This window comes from Bos indicus, chromosome 7, assembly GCF_029378745.1.
Source record: "Bos indicus isolate NIAB-ARS_2022 breed Sahiwal x Tharparkar chromosome 7, NIAB-ARS_B.indTharparkar_mat_pri_1.0, whole genome shotgun sequence".
In the NCBI taxonomy this organism is placed as follows: Eukaryota; Metazoa; Chordata; class Mammalia; order Artiodactyla; family Bovidae; genus Bos; species Bos indicus.
Window position 1 is genome coordinate 21,122,406 of NC_091766.1, and position 24,058 is coordinate 21,146,463.

Consider the following 24,058-nt stretch of genomic DNA (forward strand, 5'->3'; position numbering starts at 1 on the left):
CTCCTCCAGCCTGTGGCAAACCTGAGCAGGGCTGTCCCCAAGTGGGGACTGAGAAGCCTCCAGACCACTGAAGGTACAGGGAGCAGGGATGCAGCTGCATCATGGTCTTGCGATGCTCAGGTGCAGCAGTCCATGGGGCATCCCTTCACGGTGCCCAGGGCATCCTGGTGCCTGTGGAGCATCACACCCATGAGGACTGATGTTCATTTGTATTCTCATCACCACCGCTGGGTCCCTGGGGAGTTGAGCTCTGGCTCAGGGTAGGAGAGCAGGTCTGGCATGTTCAGGAAGTGGGGATGGAAGAGCTTTTCCAGTCGTGACCCAGGACAGCAGGAGTCCCCTGTCCTGGAGGGAGGCCTCGCCTCACACGGGCGGGCACCCTGCCCTGCCTCCCTCATCCCCCACGTCCCTGTCCCCGAGGCTCCAGGGAGACCCCCATGTCCTCCTGAGGTCCGTGGCTGGGAGAGAAGCAGGGTAGGTCCTCCATGTTTCATCATGAAACATGTCAAGCGGACAGAGAGTTGAAAAGATCACCCAGCATAGAAGCAGTTTCCAGCTGCCCTCAGCACTGCCAGCTGCATGTGTTTGCATGCGTGTGCAGGTGAGGACAAGCCTGAGCGTGCAGCAGGGGTCGCTCCTGATGGTTTATGGGAGTGAGTGCCTTCCCCCAGCCCCAGGCTCCACCCAGAGAAGAGCTTGATTTGCCATCCTCCTAGCTGGCCCAGGCATCTATCTGGCTGTGGGGTCCCATTTTGTAGCCTTTGGGCCTCGGGGCACAGCCCCTCCATTTGGACACTGCCCACTGGGCATCCTGAATCGTTGTCTTATGGAATGTCACCTGGGGTGCACTGGTTCCTCACGGTCTGCTTAATCTTGCCCTCTGCACCCCATGTCCTGAGTTCTCGGGTGTCACACATGCTTGGCTCCTGGCCCCTGGTGGGAGTGGGACTGCCTACCAGGCCCTCCTGTCACCTGGAATCTGTGGCCCTGCAGTGACATGCCCACAAAAGTCCTCTCAGCATATCCTGTTGGCCCTGAAAACTTGCTTGGGCTTTCTAATTAAAGCATCCTGGAACGTGTGGGCTTCACTCCCTCCCACTCCCCGGCCCTGCTCTTCAGACGCCCCCACGATGCCTGGGGGAGCCCCCAGACTCTGGCCACAGTGGCTGCTTAAATGTGCACCCAGCTGGCCGGGGACCTGTCATCACCGCCTCCTCACGGGGTGCCAGAGGCCAGGCTGCTGCTGGGGTGCTCTTTGTGCCTGGACAGTCAGGAGCATGTGAGCATGTGCTGAGGGGCTCATCCTGACCACTCCACTTTCCTGGTAACATATTTCTTTCACTTCTTTTTGGTAAGTTTATGTATTTTGTCCGTGTTGAGTCTTTTCTGCTGCACAGACTTTTCTCTAATTGTGGCCAGCGGGGGCTAATTTCTAGTTGTGCTGTGCAGGCTTCTCAATGCTTTGGATTCTCTTGTTGCAGAGCACTGGCTCCAGAGCACATGCTCAGTAGTTGTGGTACATGGGCTTAGTTGCTCCGTGGCACTTGGGTTCCTCGTGGACCAGGGATTGAACCCATGTCGCCTGAGTTGACAGGCAGATTCTTAAAAACTGAGCCATCAGGGAAGCTCCTCTTTGACATTTATTCTTGGTTCTTTATTTCTTACACTGGACAGTTTCAGTCCTTCTTGCATTGATGCATTTAGAGACAGCGTTTCATACAGGGTAGGGGGAAGCTTTTGTGCTCTGAAGGTAACATCACCAGTCACAGTGATCTCTCTGCATAGGCTTCGAGTCCTTGTGGTTTATTCTTTTCTCTGCAGTGATTTGCATGCATGCCAGGACTTCACTGGAAAAACTTTGCTGTGTAGCCATTTCTGACTTGAACCATTCCCATTATCGCTGTGTGGGGTCAACCCCTGATTCTCCTCGGGTTCTGTCTGTGTGGATCAGGGCCCGGTTCTCCTCGGGTTCTGTCTCTCTGGATCAGGGCCTTGTTCTCCTCAGATCTTGTCTGTGTGAATCAGCGTCCGGTTTTCCTCGTGTTCTGTCTGTGTGGATCAGGACCCGGTTCTCCTCATGTTCTGTCTGTGTGGATCAGGGCCCGGTTCTCCTCATGTTCTGTCTGTGTGGATCAGGGCCCGGTTCTCCTTGGGTTCTGTGTGGATCAGGGCCCAGTTCTCCTCGGGTTCTGTCTGTGTGGATCAGGACCCAGTTCTTCTCAGATCCTGTCTGTGTAGATCAGGATCCGGTTCTCCTTGGGTTCTCTCTATGTGGATCAGGACCCGGTTCTCCTTGGGTTCTGTCTGTGTGGATCAGAGCCCAGTTCTCCTCAGGTCCTGTCTGTGTGGATCAGGATCCGGTTCTCCTCGGGTCCTGTCTGTGTGGATCAGGATCTGGTTCTCCTCGGGTTCTGTCTGTGTGGATCAGGATCCGGTTCTCCTCGGGTTCTGTCTGTGTGGATCAGGACCCGGTTCTCCTCGGGTTCTGTCTGTGTGGATCAGGACCTGGTTCTCCTCATGTTCTGTCTGTGTGGATCAGGACCCAGATCTCCTCATGTTCTGTCTGTGTGGATCAGGATCCGGTTCTCCTCAGATCCTGTCTGTGTGGATCAGGGCCCGTTCTCCTCATGTTCTGTCTGTCTGGATCAGGATCTGGTTCTCCTCAGATCCTGTTTGTGTGGATCAGGACCCGGTTCTCCTCAGGTTCTGTCTGTGTGGATCAGGACCCGGTTCTCCTCAGGTTCTGTTTGTGTAGATCAGGACCCGCTTCTCCTCAAGTTCTGTCTGTGTGGGTCAGGGCCCAGGTCTCCCTCAGGCTTTGTCTGTTAGTATGGTTCAGGGCTGGTTCTGGTCTGGCTCAGCTGCATAGTGCAGACAGTGTGGAGGACCCCAGCTGGCCCACCCCGAGCCCCAGGGCTGTGGGGCTGTGAGCACCTTTGCAGGAAGGCAGTCAGTGCTCCAGGCCAGGGCACTCAGATGCCGCTTAGTTTGGCTCTCACTGGGAGCAGATGACGGACTCACAGTGTGTCCTCGCTTCTGGGTGCCGGGGGCTCTTTTTGTGGACGCTTTTGCACCCCTCTGCTCTGATGTCATCAGGCTCTTGTTTGCATCGCGTGCTGGTGTCCTCAGGGCGGCGCTGATCCCTCTCTGTTTTCCAGGTGGCAGAATCGTGTCCTCGAAGCCCTTTGCGCCTCTGAACTTCAGAATAAACAGTAGAAACTTGAGTGGTAAGAACGCTTGTGTTGCCAGATTCTTAACATGTCTGATTGTCAGGACCTGCAGCGACTTAAAGCAGGATCCCCGCCAGCAGAGGTGACCTGGGGGCATCCTGGGCCCAGCTCCACTCACTCCATGCAGGATCCCCCATGTGACAGCCCCTGATGTCCCCAGACATAGCCCTGGTCAGGGCTATAGGGGTGAGAGTCTCGGGTCCCATGGGAGAGTGACAGCGCCCCTTGGGGGCATGTACAGGGCCTGGGCATCCTTGCAGCCGCCCTGGCTGTCTCATTGGACTCCGAGACTTTCAGAGCCCACGCTGCGGGCTTGTCCCCACCCTCATCCTTGGCTGAGGGCCTGGGGGAGGGAGGGCCATGGGCACCTCCCAGGCTGGTGGTTGGGACTCCCAGGCGTCCCCTGACCCATGGGCCCATTGTGCACAGACATCGGCACCATCATGCGCGTCGTGGAGCTGTCGCCGCTAAAAGGCTCGGTGTCATGGACGGGGAAGCCAGTCTCCTACTACCTGCACACCATCGACCGCACCATAGTGAGTGGTGCCCGAGCGCCCCTGCCCTGCCTCTCAGCTAACCTGGGGTGGGGGCAGAGGTTGTACTCCCACCCGGACCACCGGGGTCCGGCGCGTTTTCCCTGGGCACGTCACTGCCTGGGATTGGTGGGTCTGGAATATGGCTTTCATCTTGCAGGATTTTCCACCGCTAATGAAACTTTTTCTTTTCCATTTTTAGCTTGAAAACTATTTTTCTAGTCTAAAAAATCCAAAACTCAGGGTAAGTTTGTCTGTTTGCCCTTGACCTACAAGCCTGGTTGCTGCTGACCAGGGCCCAAGGGACCGGTCTGAGGGTCTGGATTCGGGCCTGGGCACCAGGGGCCCCTGGCTGTGACAGCTTTGACTTGAGCAGTTTCAACAATTTGGGGGAAAATAGGTTGATAATAGGTTGAAAATAGTTAACATTTTGAAACGTTTTGCTGCCCCTTGGTCTCTGTCAGTTTGTCCCTGAACCTTGTGGGATGTGTGTCCCAGTGTCCCAGCATCTTTCTCTTTGGAGGCTCAGACGAGCCTGTGAGCCTGGAGGAGCCCCCAACCCGGGCCCCTCCTACCATGATAGGACCTCAGGTCACAGTGTGGGGACTACCACCCCATCCAAGACAGAATGGCTTCATGGGCAGCACTATACTCCCTGCTGGTGACCCAGGGTGTCCCTCAGTCCTCTTCATGGACAGAACACCCCCAAGTGGGGAAGCAGCTGTGGGGACCTCAGGGAGGCCAGGCCAGGCCGTCCAGCAGCTCCTCACTCTGCACCCAGGCTCTGCCTTCAATAACTTTTCCTTGTGATCTGAAGGCCGCTGGGGTCCTGGCAGAGACGGGGTGTGGGTGTTGTTTTTCCTTGCACCATCATCAAGGGTGCAGATGAGCAGAACCTGGCTGACCACCCCTGGGAGCCTGAGCTGTGGGGCCCCTGGAGGCAGGGGGGGTCCCCTCAGTGCCTGAACTTCAGGAGATGCCCCCTGCCTGCCCACCAGGAGGAACAAGAGGCAGCTCGGCGCCGGCAGCAGCGGGAGAACAAGAGCAACACAACCACGCCCACCAAGGTGCCCGAGAGCAAGGCAGCTGTGCCGGCGGACACCCCCGTGGTGAGCCCCCACTCTGGTCGGGGAGGGAGCCAGGCCGCTCTCAGAGCCCACACCTCTGGCCAGTCCTTCATGTGGGTTTCCACCAGGACTCTGGTGCTGAGGAGGAGAAAGCCGGGACGGCCACTGTCAAGAAGCCATCTCCCTCCAAGGCCCGGAAGAAGAAGCTGAACAAGAAGGGCCGGAAGATGGTGGGTCGGAAGCGTGGGCGCCCCAAGAAGATGAGTGCCACCAACCCCGAGCGCAAGCCCAAGAAGACCCAGAGCTCACTGGACCTGCTGCACGCCCAGACCGCGTCACGAGCGGCCTCCCCCTTGCCGCAGGGTGAGCCCCGCCCCCGTGCTGTGGGATCCCGGGAGTGAGTGCCGTGGGGTCCTCGGGCAGAAGCTGCTGTGCCACTGTCGTGGGCGTGCTGTGTGGGTACGCCCAAGCTCAGCCTTCCTGAGGGAGGTTCCACCTGAGGGAGGTTCCACCTGAGGGAGGAACCACCTCAGGGGTCCCCTGGGCCATTAGTGTGGTCAGCTTGACCCAGCCATGAGGACCCAGCCATCTGCCCGGGAGCAGGTCCTAGGGCCTTGGCTTCCCACACTCCTGGTCCTGGCAGGAGGCTTGGCTCAGAGTGAGTGGCCAGGTCACGAGCATGTACAGCTCAGCATCTGGTGGTTGGGGCTGTGGGAATTGTGTTGAGTCCTGTTGTTGGGGCACTGGGGGCTCTGTAGTGGCCTTCCAGGCCCCATTTATGGAGTTGTGACCACTGCTGTGTCCCCGCAGACGCGCACAGGCCACCTCACAGCCCATTCTACCAGCTACCTCCCAGCGTGCAGCGGCCTACCCCCGAGCAGCTGCTGCTGGCACCCACCCCGCCCGCACTGCACAGGCTGCTAGGTGAGCACCAGCCGGGCCCATGGGTCAGGGAGGGTGAGCAGCAGCTGGTCTACATCCCAACAGGAACCCCATGCTGTGCAGCCGAGCACACCACCTCCAGGGCTCAGGCTCATCCTGCCAGGGGACTCCTGGGTTCTGGGATCACCAGGGCCCATGTGGTGGTCTGAGGCTAAGGTTCTGCCCCAGGGAACACTGGGCCACCCTGGGGGCTCCTGGCATTGAGTGAGTGGGCCAGGGAGGCAGCTCCACCCCTCTAGAGGATGGCCTCCGTGTCCATGGTGCTGAGATCCCGCGGGATCAGACCCCGTTCTGCCAACTTGAGCTCACACTCATGGGCAAGGGTGGGCTGCGTTGAGATCACTCAGCTCTAGAAGCTGGGTGAAGGAAACCCTTTACAACCTTGGGAGCTATTAGTTTTCTCAACAGCAGTAGCATATGTTTACCAAGAAAACTGGCAGATTAGCCAACCAGAGCCACACGTGTGGGAGAAAGGAAACATGGGCTGGTGATGGCAGGAGCTTCGAGGGGCCCCAGGAGGGGGCGACCCCAGGTGGGGGCAGAGCTCCGGCCCCACCAAAACCCTGTGGGGCCTGCATGTGTTCATGAACCCGACCCCTGCCTTGAGCCTCGGCGGGAAGCTTCCTGTGTTGACATCCAGTCTGTTCTCTCCTTGCAGAGTCCTTCAGGATTCAGTACCTACAGTTCCTGGCATACACGAAGACCCCTCAGTACAAGGCCAGCCTGCAGCAGCTCCTGGACCAGGAGAAGGTGCGGCCCCCATGCTGCCAGCCAAGTTCCCGGGAGGGTGGGGGCCACTCATCCCCCACCTCAGGGCCCGATGGCCCCATGGTTGCAGCTGGCCCGGGCCCTGCTGCGATGGCTGAGGCGTCCTCATCTGGGGACAGTGTCCCCCATGCTGAGAGGCATCTAGGGGGCCCTCAGCCTGGACGTGTCCCCCGCAGCCTCAGTCAGGCCCAGCGTGGGCATGGCTCTCTGGAGGGTGGGCAGCATAAGGTCCCGTGATCCTCATAAACAGGACCTCAAGCCATCGCTATATGGCACCACGTTCTGGGGTGAAGCCCTTATGGGGGTCTGGCCAGTCTGCTTGCGTTTTCCCGCACCTCGCCCCTGCCATGGTCCTTGCTCTCATCGGCCTTGCCCTGCAGGAGAAGAATGCCCGGTTGCTAGGCGCAGCGCAGCAGCTATTTGGCCACTGCCAAGCTCAGAAGGAGGAGATCAAGAGGCTCTTCCAGCAGAAACTGGACGAGGTAGACTGGTCCCTGCCTGGCTACCGGGGGGCCTTGCACATGACCCCCAGTGCTGAGCTATGGGCAGGCGGGTGGGCAGGCAGGTGAGGGGGGCGGGACCCCAGCCCAGACAGCTGATATCCAGGTGAACTGTTGCCCTTCCAGTGCTTCTGACTCTGAAAGTCTCCCTCACAGGAGGCCTGGAGCCTGGGGCGGTCAGAGGGCAGCTCCCGGGACTGCCTAGGGTTCAGTGGTTGAGACTTTGCCCTCCAGTGCAGGGGCCACGGTTTTGATCCCTGAGCAGGGAACTAAGATCTCGAATGCCTTGCGGCCAAAAAACCAAAAACATAAAACAGAAGGAATATTGTAACAAGTTCAGTAAAATCTTTAAAAGTGGTCCGCATCAAAGAAAACGAGGGAAGGTCTGCACATGGCCCCGTGAGTGCCCACCTGGGCCGTGGTGTGTCCTCAGCTGGGAGTGAAGGCGCTGACCTACAACGACCTGATCCAAGCGCAGAAGGAGATCTCGGCTCACAACCAGCAGTTGAGGGAGCAGACGGAGCAGCTGGAGAAGGGCAACTGGGAGCTGAGGAGCCAGAGCCTGAGGCTGGTGAGCAGCCCGGTCTGGGCAGGACCCCTCCTTGTCCCTGTCCACCGTCAGGATGCTCTAAGGGCTGGGCGGGACCCCTCCTTGTCCCTTGTCCACCCTTCAGGATGCTCTTAGGGCACCTGGCACATCTCAGACTCGGGCTCTGATCTTCACTGCCAGGGCACCCTCAGCCCTTCTCCCACCTACAGCCCAGGGACCCTGAGCCCACATCCCCCCGTGTACTGGGCCTCACCTGCTGGGAGCGCCCTGTCTCCTCTCCCGGATGTCCCTCACTTGCTCCTGCAGGGTGTCCTTCTTGGGGACCCATCTTCTCAGCCCCACCTCCAGAAGCAGCTCTGCTCTGTGCTTCGAGGGTGCGGGCTTGGCGTTGGGCAGCAGACTCCTGCTCCTCCGTGCCCCAGCTGTGCACCCAGGGGCTCCTCCCCATCTCCCACTGCAGGCACCCCTGGGTAGGAGCCGTCCACCGGAGCCCCTCCCAACCTCCCCCAGCTGTGCATACCTGGGTGGGGGCTGCCCGCCAGGACTCACAGCCCAACACTCTCCCCACAGCTCAAGGCACGATGCGAGGAGCTGAAGCTGGACTGGTCCACGCTGTCGCTGGAGAATCTGCTGAAGGAGAAGCAGGCCCTGAAGAGCCAGATCTCAGAGAAGCAGAGGCACTGCCTGGAGCTGCAGGTGAGGCTGGGCTGGGGATTGGAGCCTCCCCCATTGCTGCCTTCCCCACTCCCTGGCCCACCTGCAGAGATGTCTTCCCCTCGACTGCAGCTCCCAGCACCAGACCCTGGGACTCTTTTGAGGGATCTCTGACCACAGAGCACTCACGATGAACTGGTGTCCACTGAGATCCTTTTGAGGATGTGTCCTGAGCACACATCTCCCCAGAGCAGCTTTCTGCAAGGTCACAGCCCGTGTGTCACAGAAATGATGTTTATTGCCCAAGCCTGTGTGTGGTGGGGCCTGTGGGAGGATGCTCTGGGTTCTGACCCTCCTCCGTAATTGAGAATCAAGAAGCGGCCTGTTTATTGTGGGGAAAAGCCAAACATGAGATTCCTCAAGCCCCAGCCCGCCCAGGACAGCTTCTGTCCTGATGTCTTAGCCTGGCAGTCGCCATGGTAGCCACGGAGCCTGGGCCTCTTACCACCTCTGTGCACCTGCACCCCACTTGACGCTTATTCACCTGTCAGCTTACCAGCCACATCCTCCTCTCTCTCCTGGACGGTCCTGGCTGGCGGGGTGTTGGGCTTGGGGCTGGGCGGGCCTGACACCCCCCCCGGTCATCCCACAGATCAGCATCGTGGAGCTGGAGAAGAGCCAGCGGCAGCAGGAGTTGCTGCAGCTCAAGTCCTGCGTGCCGCCTGATGAGGCACTGGCTCTGCAGCTTCGTGGGAAGCCAGAGGCTGAGCCTAGCCGGCTGCACTTGGAGCTGGACTGCGCCCGCTTCTCCCTGCCACCCTTCAGCAGCTTGAGCCCCGAGCTCTCTATGAATGGCCACGCAGCCGGCTATGAGCTCTGCAGCGCACTGGGTCGGCCCTCGCCCAAGCAGAACACCCCCCAGTACCTGGCCTCCCCGCTAGACCAGGAGGTCGTGCCCTGCACCCCTAGCCACAGCGGCCGGCCACGGCTAGAGAAGCTGTCCAGCCTGGCCCTGCCTGACTACACCAGGCTATCCCCTGCCAAGCTGGTGCTGCGGCGCCACCTGAGCCAGGACCACGCGGCCAGTGGCAAGGCAGCTGCCAGTGAGCTGCACCCACGGTGAGTACAGGCCAGTGTCACTGCTGTACAGGCCCCGCAGGTCTTCTGAGCTGGGGATCGTCAGTTTGGAAGAGAATCGGGGGTTTGCTAGGCCAGGGCTGTTAGCTCTGAACACAAAGCTGCAGCCGTGGCGGGATTCCCCAGAATGACCGAGGACACGCCTTGTTTCTAGAGCCGAGCATGCCAAGGAGAATGGGCTCCCTTACCAGAGCCCTGGCATCACTAATGGCATCAAGCTGAGCCCACAAGACCCCCGACCTTCATCCCCCACGGCTTTACAGATGGGAGAGAAGGGCCCCGAGAAGGTGAGGCTGCTCTCTGAGAGCATCTGTGGCACTGGATGGGGAGGGGTGTCTCAAAGGAGGTCCTGCAGGAGGGGGCAGCATGGCCACCCAACTGCACCCTTGCCTTCAGGTGAGGCTGGGAGAGAGCTCAGTCCCTGGGGATGGGAGGAGAGGGTGGTTGAGCAGCAGGGTGGGCCAGTCGTGGGTGGAGGCTGCTGACCGGCGTGTCTGGCCAGTTGGGAGAACGGGTTGGGGTGGGGGCTGGTTGGAATCCCCAGTGTCCCCGGGGCAGTGCCCGAGGCCACTGTCCTGGTCGGCAGGGTGTGAAGGAGCGTGCCTACGCCAGCAGTGGGGAGGCCATCACCAGCCTGCCCGTCAGCATCCCGCTGAGCACCGTGCAGCCCAGCAAGCTGCCCGTCAGCATCCCCCTGGCCAGCGTGGTGCTGCCCAGCCGCGCCGAGAAGGCGGTGAGTGCGGCCCTTGGCCCCAGCCTGCTGCCCCAGGCCTTGTGTGCACGCACAGGCAGAGCCGCGGGCCTGTCCTTTCTCCTTGAGGGCCAGTCACTTTCTGTTCAGTTGCTCCCAGTTATATCTCCAGCGTGCCGCAATACCTGAGAGAAAGAGAGCACCGATTCCCAGTAAGGTTTTCAACTTTAATCTTAGATCTGAGTGTGCGTGGTGACTGTGAGTGGAGAGAGAGTAGATTTCCAGTTCTGTAGAAGCTGCCCTTGTCCTTCTAGTCCACGCTTGGGTTCTCCCTCATACACATGCCCTTGGGAATGACACTTTGTGTAGAGCAGGCAGGGCTTTGTGTTTATGGAGGTGTCATTCACACAGAACTCATCCATCTAAGGTGTTCAATGCAGGCATCTTTGGTGTGTTCACCAGTCTTGCAGCCAGCTCTACTTCTAGAACATTCTGTGCCCCAAGAGGAGGCCCAACCCCATCGGCATCACCCCTGTACGCCCTCCCCAGCCCCTGACAATCAGTACCCTACTCTCTGTCTGTGGTTCAGCCTGTTCTGGATGTTTCCTATCAGTGGAATCACACCCTGTGTGTCCTGTGTCTGCCTCTCTCACTGAGCTTCGTGTCCTGAGGGTCCATCCACATGGTAGCGAGTGTCCGGGCTTCTCTCCTCTTTGTGGCTGAGCGGTGGTCCAGTGTGTGGAGGGACACGTGTGTATCCTCTGTGGATGGTCGTTTGGGTTGTATGCACTGTGGGGCTGTTTTAAAGCACACTACTATGGACATGTGTGGACAGCTGTTTATATCTGGCTTCACCTAGGAGTGGGGTTGCCAGATCAGGTCATGATACTGCCCCCCTGCTGTCCCAGGCATTTAGACCTGAGCTCAGACATCTGCACCTCGCCTTATGAGAGCCTTCTGGTGGCTGACTGCCAGGCTCACCTGCGTGGCCGTTGCCCTTCTGGGCTCGCTGCCTCGGGCCCTGGGGACGTCCTGTGGTGTGTCCCCAGCTGGATGTGTGCCTGGCTTGGCTGACAGTGTGCGCCTTCTTTCTGCAGAGAAGCACACCCAGCCCTGGGCCACCGGCCCGAGAGTCCTCATCCACGCTGGAGAAGCAGGTGGCTGCTAACACTCATGGTGCCGGGGGCAACGCTGCTGGGAGCAAGAGCCTCGCCCTGGCTCCCACAGGTGAGGGTTCCCAGAGACCAGGCCCGGCCCCTCCAGCCGGGGTGTGAGCTGCATCAGGGCCGCCCTCAGCTGCATGCAGCCTGGGGTCCCGCCCAGCTCGTGTCAGGCAGCCATGCTGGGCCCGGGACCGTGCTGGCTCTGTTGGCGGGGTTTCGTCCTCTGGGAGATCCAATGCGGCTTCTGTGTGGGGCCGACTGTGCACCTGGGGGCCTGCCGCCTAGTTGGGCCCTGTCGCTGCTGTCAAGCAGGCAGCTCCAGCACTCTTCTCAATGCCACTGCTCTCGTGTGGGTAGGGCATCTCTGCTGGCGGTGCCCAGGGTCCACTCAGCATGTTCATGAGCTCCAGGCCCCTGATGTCGCAGGCCCAGAAGTGGGGAGGAGGGCACAGTGAAGGCCCAGGGGTGCCAAGCATGCAGAGAGCCGAGCCGCCACCTCGTGTCCTCCACAGGCTTTGCATACGCCGGCTCGGTGGCCATCAGTGGGGCCCTGGCCGGCAGCCCGGCACCCCTCGCCCCTGGAGCCGAGCCCCCAGCCCTGGACGAGTCCTCCAGCTCTGGAAGCCTCTTTGCCACCGTGGGGTCCCGCAGCTCCACCCCGCAGCACCCACCCCTGCTGACGCAGCCACGCACCTGTGGCTCGGCCTCGCCAGCCCCCCAGCTCTGCTCCAGCCCCCGGCTTGGCGCTCTGGGCCCACTCCCCGACTCTGGCAAAGGGGACCTGCCCTGCGAGGCCAGCTTCTCAGACCCTGAGAGCGAAGCCAAAAGGAGAATCGTCTTCACCATCTCGGCGGGCGCCAGCAGCACCAAGCAGTCACCTTCCAGCAAACACAGCCCTCTGCCGTCGGGTGCCCGCGGGGACGGTGGCCAGGGCCATGGGCCAGACGGCCGCAAGCGGGGCCGGAGGAAGCGGGCATCGGCGGGGACCCCCAGCCTGAGCTCGAGTGTGTCCCCCAAGCGCCGGGCCTTGCCATCTGTCGCTGGGCTTTTCACGCAGTCTTCAGGGTCCCCCCTGAACCTCAACTCCATGGTGAGGCGGGAGCAGCGTGCTGGGGCTGGGTGGCTGATGAGGGCGCATGCCAGGCCTGCTGGCACTCATGCGTGTGCCCGGCCCTCAGGTCAGCAACATCAACCAGCCCCTGGAGATCACAGCAATCTCGTCCCCTGAGAGCTCCTTAAAGAGCTCACCCGTCCCCTACCAGGACAACGACCAACCACCCGTGCTCAAGAAGGAGAAGCCCCTGAGCCAGACCAATGGTGCCCACTACTCCCCACTGACTTCGGACGAGGAGCCAGGCTCTGAGGATGAGCCCGGCAGTGCCAGGCGAGTGGGCTGCGGTCAGGGGGTTGGGGGCGGTCCTGACTGCAGGTCTTCACGCTGACCTGCAGCCGTGTCCTCAGGGCGCATCTGGGATTGTTAAACTGTGTGAGAAACAGCCCACGAGGGCCCAAAGCTTCTGAGAGCACCTCGCTGCCTATGTGCAGGGTGAAGCCGAGCCCGAGCCTGCAGCCCACGTGTAGGTGTCACATGTCAGCGGAGAGGAGGGAGGGCAGCAGGCGGGAGGGCCAGAAGCGGGTGCGCAGGCTCCGGTCCACTCACCTGATGGGGAACAGGGCTTTCTTTCCCTTCTTTTTTTCTTTGACAGCAGCTGTGTTAGGTATAATTCACATAATATACCATCTGCTTAAAATGTGTGATCCAGGGGTTTCTGATGTATTTATGGGGTTGTGCAGACATCACCACTCTCAATTTTAGGGCAATTTCATCACCTCAGAAAGACTCCCCATCCCCTCCCCCAGTCCCTAGCCCCACCATCTACTTCCTGTCTCTGTGGATCTGACTCTTCTAGGACCTCCTGTGAGTGGAATCAGAGTGTGTCTTTCTGTGTCTGGCTTCTCTTACTGAGCATCATGTCCTCAAGGCTCATCCAGGCTGTAGCAGGTGTCAGAACCTCCTTTTTAAAAGCTGCATCATATTCCACTGTGTGGATGGACCACGTTGTATTTACCCGTCGTGGGTGCTTGGGTTGCTTTGTTTTTAGCTACTGTGAATCATGCTGGTCTGGATGTTCGTATGTGTGTTTTTATTTGAAAGCATGTTTATGGTTAGTGGCGCTAGTGGTAAAGAACGTCCCAGTGCAGGAGACATAAGAGATGTGGGTTCAGTCCCTGGACTGGGAAGCTCCCCTGGGGGAGGGCATAGCAACCCACCCCAGTATTCTTGCCTGGAGAATCCCATGGACAGAGGAGCTTGGTGGGCTAGTCCATGGGGTCACAAAGAGTTGGACACAACAGTGATTAGCACACACAGGCCCTAGGTGTGGAATTTGCTGGATCACGTGGTGAGTCTGTGCTTAACTTTTGAGGATCCTTCCGACTTCCCACAGCGGCTGCCCCATCTCACTCCTGCCAGCCATGCACGGGGCGCCAGTTTCTCCACGTCCTCGCCCTTGTGTGTTATCTTCTGGGTCTGTGTTCCATGCAGCAGAGCTGTGTCTATGGGTGTGTGGTGGTGTCCTCCTGGTTCCGACCTCTTCTCCCCAGGGGCCAGCGGTACTCCACATTGTCTCTTCCTTGGAGAGGTGTCTGTTCACATCCCGGCCTGTGTGTGATTCGGGTTGTGCTGCTAAGTCATGAGAGCTCTTTGTTTGTTCTCTTGTGTGACTCCTCGCCAGGTAGGGGCCTGCGATGTGTCCTCCGGTCCTCGGTGTGTGGTCTCTGTGCTGCTGGTGCCCATTGGGGCACAGGAGTGCTGTGTTCTGAACAGGCCCCTGGTGCCCATTGGGGCACAGGAGTGCTGTGTTCTGAACAGGCCCCTGGTGCCCATTGGGGCACAGGAGTGCTGTGTTCTGAACAGGCCCCGTGTGCCATGTGTTTGTGGTATTTCTTTAGTTGGCTGTTTCCAGTGTTGTCTGAGTTCATTCTTCCACATACAAACATTATGTTGTGAAAATTCTGGATTATTTTGGGAGCTGTGTCTCTGGAGGTCATGGTCCTTTGGGACGGCCCCTGAGAATCCTGACATGTGAAGCCGCACCGCTGTGTCACTGGGTGCAGCTTGCTGGGGGCCATGACGTGCTCAGCACCATGTCATCCCCCTCCGTGGACGACACAGTCTGTGGCTCAAGAGCCCATTCCACTTGGGGCCAGTCCTGCCTGGGGCTCCGGCATGTGTCTGTGTGTTGGGAAGCGGCATTCCTCCTCCGCTGCCGGGGCCCACCCTCATCCGTGTCCCCCTGCCACAGCCGCTATCGGGGGCCCTGATGGCAGGTCAGACATCCCTGGCTCACGGCTCGCCTGGGCAATCCAGTGTACACACACAGCACTCTGGTGTGCACGTGGATGGCAAACACTCATCCTCTTTTTCTTTTTCTGATAGAATTGAGAGAAAAATTGCAACGATCTCCTTAGAAAGCAAGTCTCCGCCAAAAACCTTGGAAAATGGTGAGTTCAGCCTGCACAACGTTTGAGTCCTTGGCACCCATGCTAGGCTTGCTGCCTGGCCCCTGAGGACCCCACGGGGCTTCCAGAATTGTCCTGGGCTGTGCTGAGTACACACCTCCCCCGCTCCTTTCCCTGCAATGCACTGGACGCCCTTGGTGCTACCTGGTTCACTCGGGTGTGTGTAGTCCTCCCTGTCAACACAGCTTTCCTCCCGCTGAGTAGCCTGCCGCCCTCAGCTTCTCTGGCAGCCCCACCCTTGCCAGGCCACTCTTCCTCTCCAGAGGGCCTTCTGTGTGGAGGCACTCTGAGTAGGCGGTGGTCTGGGATCCGCGGCGTCTTCCCCAGGCCTCAGCCACTGCCTCTCCCAGCAGGTGGCAGCCTAGCAGGAAGGAAGGCGCCGCTGGCCAGCGAGCCGGTCAACAGCAGCAAGTGGAAGTCCACCTTCTCACCCATCTCCGACCTGGGCCTGGCCAAGGCGGCCGACAGCCCGCTGCAGGCTGCCTCTGCTCTGAGCCACAACTCTCTGTTCGCTTTCCGGCCTGGCCTGGAGGAGCCCAGTGCGGCCGATGCCAAGCTGGCCACCCACTCCAGGAAGAGCTTCCCGGGCACCCTGCCAGGGGCGGGCGGGCTGAGCCCCAGTAGCCTTCCTGCCAGCGGCTTCGCCCTGGGCGGGGGCCTAGCAGCTGACCTCAGTTTACACAGCTTCAGTGATGGTGCTTCTCTCTCCCACAAGGCCCCCGAGGCAGCTGGCCTGGGTGCCCCCCTGAGCTTCCCCGGCCCACGGGGCAAAGAGGGTGGCGCTGCAGAGTCTGGCCCCTTCGTGAACAAGCGGCAGCTGGACGGACTGGGCCCAAAAGGCGAGGGGGGCCTTCCCACATGCGGACCCCCGGACAAGGCCTCCACAGCGCATAGCAAGGCAGGCAAGGGCCGCGAGCGCGAGCCTGACGTCAAGAACGGCCACAACCTGTTCATGGCCGCTGCCACTGCGCCCCCTGCAGGCCTCCTCAGCGGCCCAGGTCTTGCCCCAGCGGCATCCTCGGCAGGTGGCGCAGCCCCGTCCGTGCAGACCCACCGCCCCTTCCTGGGCGCCTTCGCCCCCGGGCCACAGTTCGCACTGGGCCCCATGTCGCTACAGGCCAACCTGGGCCCATCTGTGCTGCAGTCCCTGTTCAGTTCCGTGCCCGCCGCCGGCCTGGTTCACGTCTCGACCGCCGCCACCAGATTGACCAACTCGCACGCCATGGGCAGCTTCTCCTCTGGGGTGGCCGGCGGCGCAGTTGGAGGTAGGCAGTGCCCTCCTGGCCACTTGGTCCCACAGGACCCGCTGAGGGACGAGCTGGGGGCCGCACGTTGTCTCCGCCGCCCACCCAGACTGTTGGGTTTAACCACCGCTGTTTGCAGGTTCCCTTCCAGGGCCCCCTGAGGGGGGAGAGGCTGTGCCCGCGTGTCCCTTTGGGTCCACTTTGCGCCCGCCACCTCGTTCCTTTTCACGAAACGCAGCCGTGACGGTCGTGTGGGCAGAGCACTCGGGCGTGAGTCGGCTGTGCCGGGCTCTCTGGTCTGACTGCGCCCTCTGATTCTTAGAGGGACTGGTGCCATGACCGGGCTCTCCTTCCTCCCGCGAGCTCACCCGGAAGGTCCGATGCGGCCGGCGCTGGGACAGAGCGAGGGGCTGTGGTGCCCGCGGCCCGCGTGCATGCAGGGTGGAGCAGAGCACGGGGAGCCAGAGGCTCCCGGCTCGCGTGGCACTGAGGTGGGGTGGGGTAGGGTGGGAGTCCAGGGCCAGCGGTGGGCCCGCCCGCGCTCCTGCTGCCTGCGCTTCGCTGCACTTGTGCCTGCACGCGGAGCTGCAGCTGCCGTCGCTTCCTTTTCCGCGTGCTGCTCTTGGCTGGAGGTGCCCGCCTGTTGAAGCTGAGTTTTTCTCTCCTGTTTGCAGGTGTCTTTAACCACGCGGTGCCTCCCGCCTCCGCCCATCCGTTTGGAGCCAGTTTCGGCAGTGGGGCTGCATGTCGCAGCGCCACGCTGAGCTTAACCCCGCTGCAGGCGGTGGCCAGCACCCCGGCCTCTTCCTTTCAGGCCCCGTCCTCTGCGGAGCCGAGGCCACCCCCACCCCCTCCGCACCTGGGCCGGCCCCCTCCGGGGCAGCCCGCCCTCCACGCACCCCCTCATCCTAACGCCACCTTGCCTCCTCCCCCTGCGCTGCTCCCAGCTAACTCTGAGCCCGTGCTTCTGCAGAACCTCGTATCCCTCCCTGCTAACCAAGCTTTCTTACCCGCCTCCTCTGCCGCCTCTCTGCCGCCTGCTAACGCCTCTCTGTCCATCAAGCTCGCCTCCCTCCCGCACAAGGTGTCCCGGCCCTCCTTGACGGTGCACCACCAGCCCCTGCCTGGGCTGGCCCTGGCCCAGGCCGCGCCCGTGAACCCACAGGCCAGCTCCACGGGGCCGCCCGCCGTGTGGGTTTCCCTTGGCATGCCGCCTCCGTATGCCGCGCGCCTTGCGGGGGTTAAGCCGCGATAAAGACCTTGCTTAGCTAGCAGTTCGTATTCTGTAAGGTAAGGCTAGAGCCCGACTAGGTGGCCGTGCTTCCCTTTGCAGAGAACAGGTGGGCCAGCGGGGCTCCTGGAAGGTCATGGGGCTAAGGCTGTGCTCCCATGACCAGGAGGCGTGAAGGCAGAGATCCAGGGCGGCAAGGGAACCAGGGTGTGGCTGGTCCCACTGCCTGTGGACCTGCACCCTAGGTCTCCCAGGGAGGGCGCCAGGAGGAGCAGGACTGAGCTGGTGTCCTCCCTGTTGAGCCCAGCTTGAGCTTGCTGCCACCCTGGGCTTGGGTGTGCGGCCGCTGGGGACCCGGGCAGCTCCCATGTGGGTTCGTGGGAGCCATGGAGAAGCCCAGCAGTGCCTTTTGTGCGCTCTTGGGCCTGTCGCCTGGTGCTTGGATGCGCCTCATAGGGTTTTAGGAAAACTCAATGCATTTAAGGCCCCTAGTGCACTACAGGCCTTCGGACCATGGTCATCTGGTGGGCTCCTTAGCTAAAGGGCCTGCCGCGGGGGCCTAGGGGCGGCAGGGTGAATGTGGCAGCAGCCACAGGAAGGAAGGCCTGGTGGGTGGGCAGTGTTCTGTCGTATGACTGAGGCCTGGCCACTCCCAGTGCTGCACCCGCATCCCTGGGGTGAGGTCTGGAGCAGAAAAGGGGCATCAGGGCTGGGCTCAGGATCTGCCTGTGTCTTCAGCTGCGTGTCGTGTGTTTAAGTGGAAATGAATGGGCAGCCACGGGAGTCCGACGGCCTCCTGGTCAGGGTCTGCAGACAGCCTTACTTAGGCCTGGGGCCGGGGCTGTGCCTTGGTGGTTGGAAAAACCCAGGTGGGGCTGCTCCGCGTGCAGCGGCCACTGGCCATCAGGAGCTAGAGAGGGCAGATGAGCACATGGAGGCCAGGTCAGGCCCATGGTGGCCACTGCCTCCCCTGCTGCCTGGGCCAGTGTCTCCCAGGGGCGTGTAGGCTTATCGCCAGGCTGCTCACAGGCCTCTGGGAGCGCTGCCCGACAGGGGACCTGGGGACGGGCCTAGGGTGTGGCTCGGGGTCCTACGGCCACCATGTGCGTCGTCTGTCGGTCCGTCTGTCCGTCGGTGGCTCTGGCTCCCGACCTGGGGCAGCGCCGGGCCGTGTGGGCAAGGGGCTAACGCTGTGCTGCCTTTTTTCCCACGCGTGTCCGCAGGTAACTAGGATTTCTACCTCAACCGCGAGACTATGCAAGGGTGGGCTGGGCCGGCGGCGCGGGGCCCCCCATGGGACGGCGAGGACGGACGAGGCCGGAGAACAGGCTCTACTGTGAATCAGCGCCGCGCAGACCTGCGGAGACGGCTCGCTGGGGCCCAGCTCCAGCCTGTACTGTCCATAGTTTTAGATAAAGTATTTATCATTTTTTAAAAAGTATAAACAACTTTGACTTATTTTATTCCACCGAAGCCGTAAAGGCAACCTATTGAGAGATGTAGATACTATATGTGAAAGGATCTATGTAAAAGACGTCCATCCGCCCGAGGACTGGCCACCGCAGGGACCGCCAGCCGCCCGGTGCTATCTCGTCGCAGGCCGGCCTCCATGCTCTTGGTGCTGACTCTCGGGGTTGACCAACGCCGACGCCAGGCCCGGTGCCTGCCCTGTTTATCTAACGCTCTTCCTATACCAAAGGCCCCAGCTCCGAGTGGAGGCCCGCCCGCCTCGCACTGTGAACGGCCTCGCTCGGCCCCTGGGTCCGCATCATGCCTTTGGCATAGGAATGGTGGCAGCGTGGCCAGGCTGCAGCAGGGTGCCTCGAGGAGGAGGGGACCTGTTTGAGTGGTGCTCGCGAGGAGGGTCTGGAACCCGCCGTGTGACAAGTGCATTTATACTTTTGTACGTCTCTGCTCGTCCGGGCCCGCACCACGGCTGCCCAGGGAGGGTCAGCGCCAGTGGTGGCTGGGGACGCGGGTGGTTAGTCGTGGGTGCCTGGTGTGTCTACAGGGGAGTCACGCTGACGGGTGACAGTATTTTATAGAGATGTGATGAAAATTTATAAATTTCATAGACTTGACTTCATTTATTTTTAGACTGTATGATGAATACACAGTAAACTAAAGAGAAAAAGGAAGAAAGAAAAGTGAGGGGAAACCTTGCTGTTTATTCAAGTGCACAGAGGTGCTGGCCCAGGGCCCACCCACCCACCACCCACCCCGCACCACCCCCCACCCCCCACCCCACAGCTGGAGTGACACTCTCCCCCCGCCCCCTGCAGCCACATCCCTCCACGCGGGAGGGATGTGGTGGGGTGGCAGGGCAGGAGGGCTGGTCCCTGAGGCTCCGAGGTGGTGGGTGGGGTTCTCTGTCGGCCGCACAGCATCTGTGACTATGCTGGGTCCTTGGTGCAGCGGTGTTGTCTGTGTGCCTCCCTGGAAGGGCCAACGTTGGCCAAAGGTGCTGGCAGGGGGCCCAGACCCCAAGGTGGACACCCAGCCAAAGGCTAGGTGTGGGCAGTCAGAGCCCTGTCCTCAGGTGCTCACCACCCCCCACCAAGTGGCACCCACCAAGGAGCGCAGGAGGTGGGCCTCCATGTAGGGATCTAACCTGAGCCTTCCCCAGCCTGGCCAACACCACCCACCCCTGCAGAGTGGGGCCCTCTGCTGCCCCGAGGATCAGTATGGTAGCCGAGCCCCAGCCCGCCGCCTCATTCCTGGGGTGGGCCTGGAGCCAGCCTTTCTGGCAGGTGGAGGCCACAGTGTCAGAGCAGGACAGTGTCCCACCTCTGGCCACCTCTACACTGCTCAGAGCAGCAGTTGAAGCTGGAGATGGAGCCCTTCTCCTGTGACAAGCCCTACCCCGTCCCCTCCACCCCAGGTCGGTGCTCCTGGTGGGTGTGTGATGGTGCTGTCCTACCCCCTGCCCCCACCCCTCTTCAAGAGGCTCCCCACCCCCAACAGAAAGCTGCAGGGCTGCCTGAGGAGCCCCATCTGAACAAATGACACTGTACACAAACACTGCATGGCTTGTGGCCCACTGTGCCTTGTCTGCCCTCCAAGCTACAGGGACAGACACGTGCACAGGGCCTGCCCCACAGTGGGGCCAGTTTGGCCTCTCCACACCCACCATCCGGCCCCAGCCCCTCGCCTTGGCCTGGGTGCCGCTGCCACAGGAAGGAGGGGGCACCAGGGTATTGGGCGTGGGGGGGAGCCCCGCTGCTGCTGTTGACCCGGGTGCTCCACTCCACTCCAGAAGTCCGATGGCTACGGTCGCTTTGCTCAGGAAACCCTAACAATGAAGACACCCTCTGGTCAGGGGACACAGCCCTCCATTTAGCTACAAGTCAAATGGTGACCTATTTAAGATTCCCCCATTATTTATCCCGCCCGTCCACTGTAGGACTGTTTGTTCTCACTCACACATCCATCCACGCTCGCTCTGTCGCACCTTGGTTTGTAATGCAGACGGGCTTTGCTTTGTCGTTTCGGTAGCCTGTGTTTCAGTTGGGGTGCTAACTCCCTTCGCTTCCCAAGGGGACCCCACTGCACTGCATATCCATCTCTAGACGCTGTAATAAAATACCTGTTTTCACTTGAACCTAGTCTGGCAGCAGTGTTTCTTCCCGATGATGACACGGCAAGATCCTGGAGTGCACAGGGCCCAGGGCAGTGCTCACCGTCCCCAAGCAGAGAGGACGGTCGCTTCCAGTAGAGGCTCCACCTGCTCCTCAAGACAGGCACTGTGGCCACGACAGACAAGTTACGATGACTTCCCCCACCCCGGTCTCAGAGGCCCAGCCCCTGCTCAAGGGCTGACAACTATGACCAGGTCAGGACTACCCAGGGCAGCTTCCTTTTAGCCTTCCTAAACCGACTACTTAGCGATCTTAAGGCCACCAACAAACCCTGAGGTCCTGTTGGCACTCAGACGGGGGCCTGTGAGCGCCAGAAGCCCTGTAGGCTGGGTCCCAGCCCCCCCTTGCCCTTCCTGGCTCTGGGTTCCAGGCCTCCCCACTCTGTTGCTCCCAGGCACGTCAACCTTGAACCTGGGGAGGGCCTCGCTTCCCTCAGGAACGGCTGTGTAGATGCAGGACAGGCGCACGGCAGAGGACAAATTTCCCTCTCTGCAGTCACAGCACCACTGGCCCGTATGGAAAAGAGGTACCTTTATTTGAACAGAATATACTGGCCACCCCAAAGGCAAGCCTTCCAGCTCTGCCCCAGAGGCGTCCGGCCAGGGCCTGCCCCTTCAGCAGGAGAATTCACAGCGGCCCCAGCATAGCCCCACACCCTTCACAGCTTCACCTAACTTTATACATTCAGCCTGCCCAGCGCAGGAGAATTGTGCCTGCCAGGCCCTGGGTCAACACACCCAAGGGCAGGGCACAGCTCCTGGGAGGGGGCACTGGTCCCCTGGCAGCAGCAGGTGGCACCGACGTACCAAACCAGTCCAGTGGTTCCCAGTGTTTAGAGGACACTTGCTGGGTGGTTTCTCGCAACAAGGCAGCCCCTGCCCACCCTGGGGCGTTTTAAGTCTTTAAACCAAGACACTTCCCACAGCAAATCCAGGGTTGGTCAAGAAACCTGGGGCCAGAGGGCAGGGAGGCCTTGTCCAGCAACAGGACAGCTGGGGAGCCCCACCAGGCCTCATGCCTTCAGGCCGCTCAGCTGGAACCTGGCCTCCTCTGATATGCCATACTGTTCCAGGGGGTCCTGTGTGGGTGGACGACAAGGGTGGGGGGGCGTAAGCCTGAGGCCAGGAGGCCCCCATCCCTCACCCCCTGCCCCCACCCCCATGCACACCTTGCCAGTCATCTTCTGGATCTCATTCCTGTAGAAAATGAGGCTCCTCCGCATGAACTCATAACTGGAGAGGAAAGCTGAGTGAGCCCCCAGGGCCCCGCACTGCCCTAGGCTCCGCCTGGCCCTAGGTTCTGTCGGCACCCCACCTGGCTTGACGCAGAGCAGCCATCCACTGCTGACACTGCTCCTCACTGCAGCACTCGAAGTGGTACTTCCTCTCTGGGTCCTCCAGGAAGCCTGGGAAGGGAGCAGCCCCCATGTGTCCCTGCTCCCTCCCACCTCCCGCCCCCCAACCCCACAGCCTGGGCCTGGGCCCATTCCTTACTAACAGCTGGCTGTGGGTTGAATCGTGTACCCCAAAAAAACATATGTTCACGTCTTAAAACATATTTCCCAGGACAGGGACTCTACCTGGACATAAGAGTCACTACAGGCCTAGGTAGTTAAGTGGTTAAGCTCAGCTCACACCGCAGGAGGGTGAACCTCTAATCCAATAGAACTGCTGTTAAGAAAAGCCGAACCTAAACCCAACCACACAAGAGAGAAGATCCCAGAAAATGAAGGCAAAGATGGGGAGATGTTTCTACAAGACAAGCTCTGCCAACGACCCCTGCAGAAGCTGGGCAGATTCTCCTTCAGAAGGAAGGAGCCGCGCTGACACTCTGATGTCAGACTTCTCGCCCCCCAGAACTGGGAGGAATACATTTTTTCCTATTTAAGCCTCCCAGTCTGTGGCATTTTCTTGCGGCCTCCCGCGGAAACTAGTAGAAGCTCTATCTTTCCCTCTGCAGACCCCACCCTCTCAAAAGCACCGAGGAGAAAACCCTCCCGGTTCCCCAGCACAAGCCCTGCTCACAGGAGAAATGGAACAGTTGCAGCGAGGCACGCCGGGAGAGAAATGCTCCCCAACAAGACAACGGCGGCCGTTCGAATCACTTCCGTCTCGGTTACTGGGCCCCAAGGGAAAAACCAGCGCCTGAGGCTGCTCGGACACTGCACTCAGTCTCTAGGAACTTAGGTGGGGCCGCGCCGGGGCGGGGACAAGCAGTCTCGTCCCAGGCCGCACTCACTGATGGAGAAGCTGTTGGGCTCTTCGTGGATGACTCTGCAGTGCTCCAGCAGCAGGGCTCCAATGGGCTGCGGGCAAATAGGCGCATGGGGGAGGACCCCGGGAACCCGCCCGCCCTTTGCCCCGCCCCCGAGTCCCAAGTCCGCCCCGCTCCGAAACCGGACCTCGACCCCGCCCCGTCCCCGACTCCGAACTCCGAACCTAACCCCTACTTCGGTCCTCCTCACCACCCTACCTCCGCCTCGTCCGTCCGGAAGTAGAAAAGGAAGTTGACCACCAGCTTCACCAGCCGCCGCTTCACCACTGCGAGCACAAGGCGGGATCGCGCGGGTTCAGCACCTGCCCATTCCCGCCCCCTCAGCCGCCCGCCCGCCCGCTCCGGCGTTCCGGACCGCTCACCGCTGCCTTTCTTGGGTCCCCGCATGCCCAACTCGGCTGCCATCTCGGCCGGCTGCCGGGACAGCGCCTGCAGCTCCTTGTCGTTATAGCGCATGGCGCCGCCGGTACCCAGAACGCGGAACGCCGGCCGCGCCTTCCCGGCCGCCGTCCCAGCCCTCGTCGATGCCGGCGCCAAAAGAGTCCCACGGCGCCGTCCCGGAAGCGCAGCCGGAGCTAATACGCCTGCGCGCTCCCGGGCCGCTCAGTCTGTCAATCACCGGCGTGTGGCGGAAGCGTCTCGGAGGTCGTCAAGACGGAGCGGAAACTTCCTGGGGCGAACGGGACTATAGGCAAAATGGGTGGTGTTATATATGACCATGTAATAATGTGAATCCGGGATGGGAACAATAAAGCATCCCCACGACAGGTGGTGCCCCTTACTCAAGCGAACAGGCGCCAGGGGTGGGAGGCGAGTCGCAACTACCTTCCCCGCGAAAACTGGCCCTGCGCGAGCCCTGCTGACCGAAAGAACGAACTAATCCGGCGCGCATGCGCACTTCGACTTCCGGTTTG

At 60.8% G+C, this 24,058-nt stretch overlaps 2 protein-coding genes across 12 annotated transcripts in view; one reads left to right on the plus strand and one right to left on the minus strand.

The window, feature by feature from the left end:
* DOT1L (DOT1 like histone lysine methyltransferase) overlaps positions 1-20,833 on the plus strand; it is a 54,520-nt gene extending 33,687 nt beyond the window's left edge. For 5 of the 10 annotated variants that reach the window (XM_070793172.1, XM_070793175.1, XM_070793173.1 and 2 more), the window contains 20 exons: positions 3,159-3,227; positions 3,660-3,766; positions 3,966-4,007; positions 4,762-4,872; positions 4,959-5,193; positions 5,641-5,754; positions 6,431-6,522; positions 6,921-7,022; positions 7,474-7,611; positions 8,161-8,286; positions 8,897-9,363; positions 9,536-9,668; positions 9,968-10,114; positions 11,170-11,299; positions 11,748-12,325; positions 12,414-12,619; positions 14,675-14,739; positions 15,108-16,022; positions 16,676-17,291; positions 18,456-20,833. In XM_070793172.1, the coding sequence (XP_070649273.1) occupies positions 3,159-3,227; positions 3,660-3,766; positions 3,966-4,007; positions 4,762-4,872; positions 4,959-5,193; positions 5,641-5,754; positions 6,431-6,522; positions 6,921-7,022; positions 7,474-7,611; positions 8,161-8,286; positions 8,897-9,363; positions 9,536-9,668; positions 9,968-10,114; positions 11,170-11,299; positions 11,748-12,325; positions 12,414-12,619; positions 14,675-14,739; positions 15,108-16,022; positions 16,676-17,256 (4,358 nt within the window). In that variant the 3' untranslated portion in view covers positions 17,257-17,291; positions 18,456-20,833. Of the gene's footprint in view, positions 1-3,158; positions 3,228-3,659; positions 3,767-3,965; positions 4,008-4,761; positions 4,873-4,958; positions 5,194-5,640; positions 5,755-6,430; positions 6,523-6,920; positions 7,023-7,473; positions 7,612-8,160; positions 8,287-8,896; positions 9,364-9,535; positions 9,669-9,967; positions 10,115-11,169; positions 11,300-11,747; positions 12,326-12,413; positions 12,620-14,674; positions 14,740-15,107; positions 16,023-16,140; positions 16,377-16,675; positions 17,292-18,455 lie in introns of those variants that run through there. The other 5 variants (XR_011567575.1, XM_019964535.2, XM_070793176.1 and 2 more) reach the window with 5 other exon arrangements.
* A 551-nt stretch (positions 20,834-21,384) lies between these two features.
* PLEKHJ1 (pleckstrin homology domain containing J1) lies at positions 21,385-24,053 on the minus strand. Of its 2 annotated transcripts, XM_019964539.2 has the most exons (7): positions 23,927-24,053; positions 23,507-23,829; positions 23,343-23,410; positions 23,109-23,175; positions 22,185-22,275; positions 22,039-22,102; positions 21,385-21,948 (listed from the first exon to the last, which is right to left on the minus strand). In XM_019964539.2, the coding sequence occupies exons 2-7, from the start codon at positions 23,598-23,600 to the stop codon at positions 21,883-21,885; spliced, it is 450 nt and encodes a 149-aa protein (XP_019820098.1). In that variant the 5' UTR covers positions 23,601-23,829; positions 23,927-24,053; the 3' UTR covers positions 21,385-21,882. The 2 variants fall into 2 exon arrangements, with proteins under 2 accessions (XP_019820098.1, XP_070649285.1); XM_070793184.1 differs by having other exon boundaries at positions 23,507-23,982.
* Positions 24,054-24,058: the final 5 nt, after the last annotated feature.

Coding starts and splice junctions, on each gene's coding strand:
- PLEKHJ1 (XM_019964539.2), bottom strand. CDS start 23,600: ATGCGCTATAACGACAAGGAGCTGCAGGCGCTGTCCCGGCAGCCGGCC. Junction 22,103..22,184: donor GCTGCTCTGCGTCAAGCCAG/GTGGGGTGCCGA, acceptor TTTCCTCTCCAG/TTATGAGTTCATGCGGAGGA. Junction 21,949..22,038: donor TCCAGAAGATGACTGGCAAG/GTGTGCATGGGG, acceptor CCACCCACACAG/GACCCCCTGGAACAGTATGG.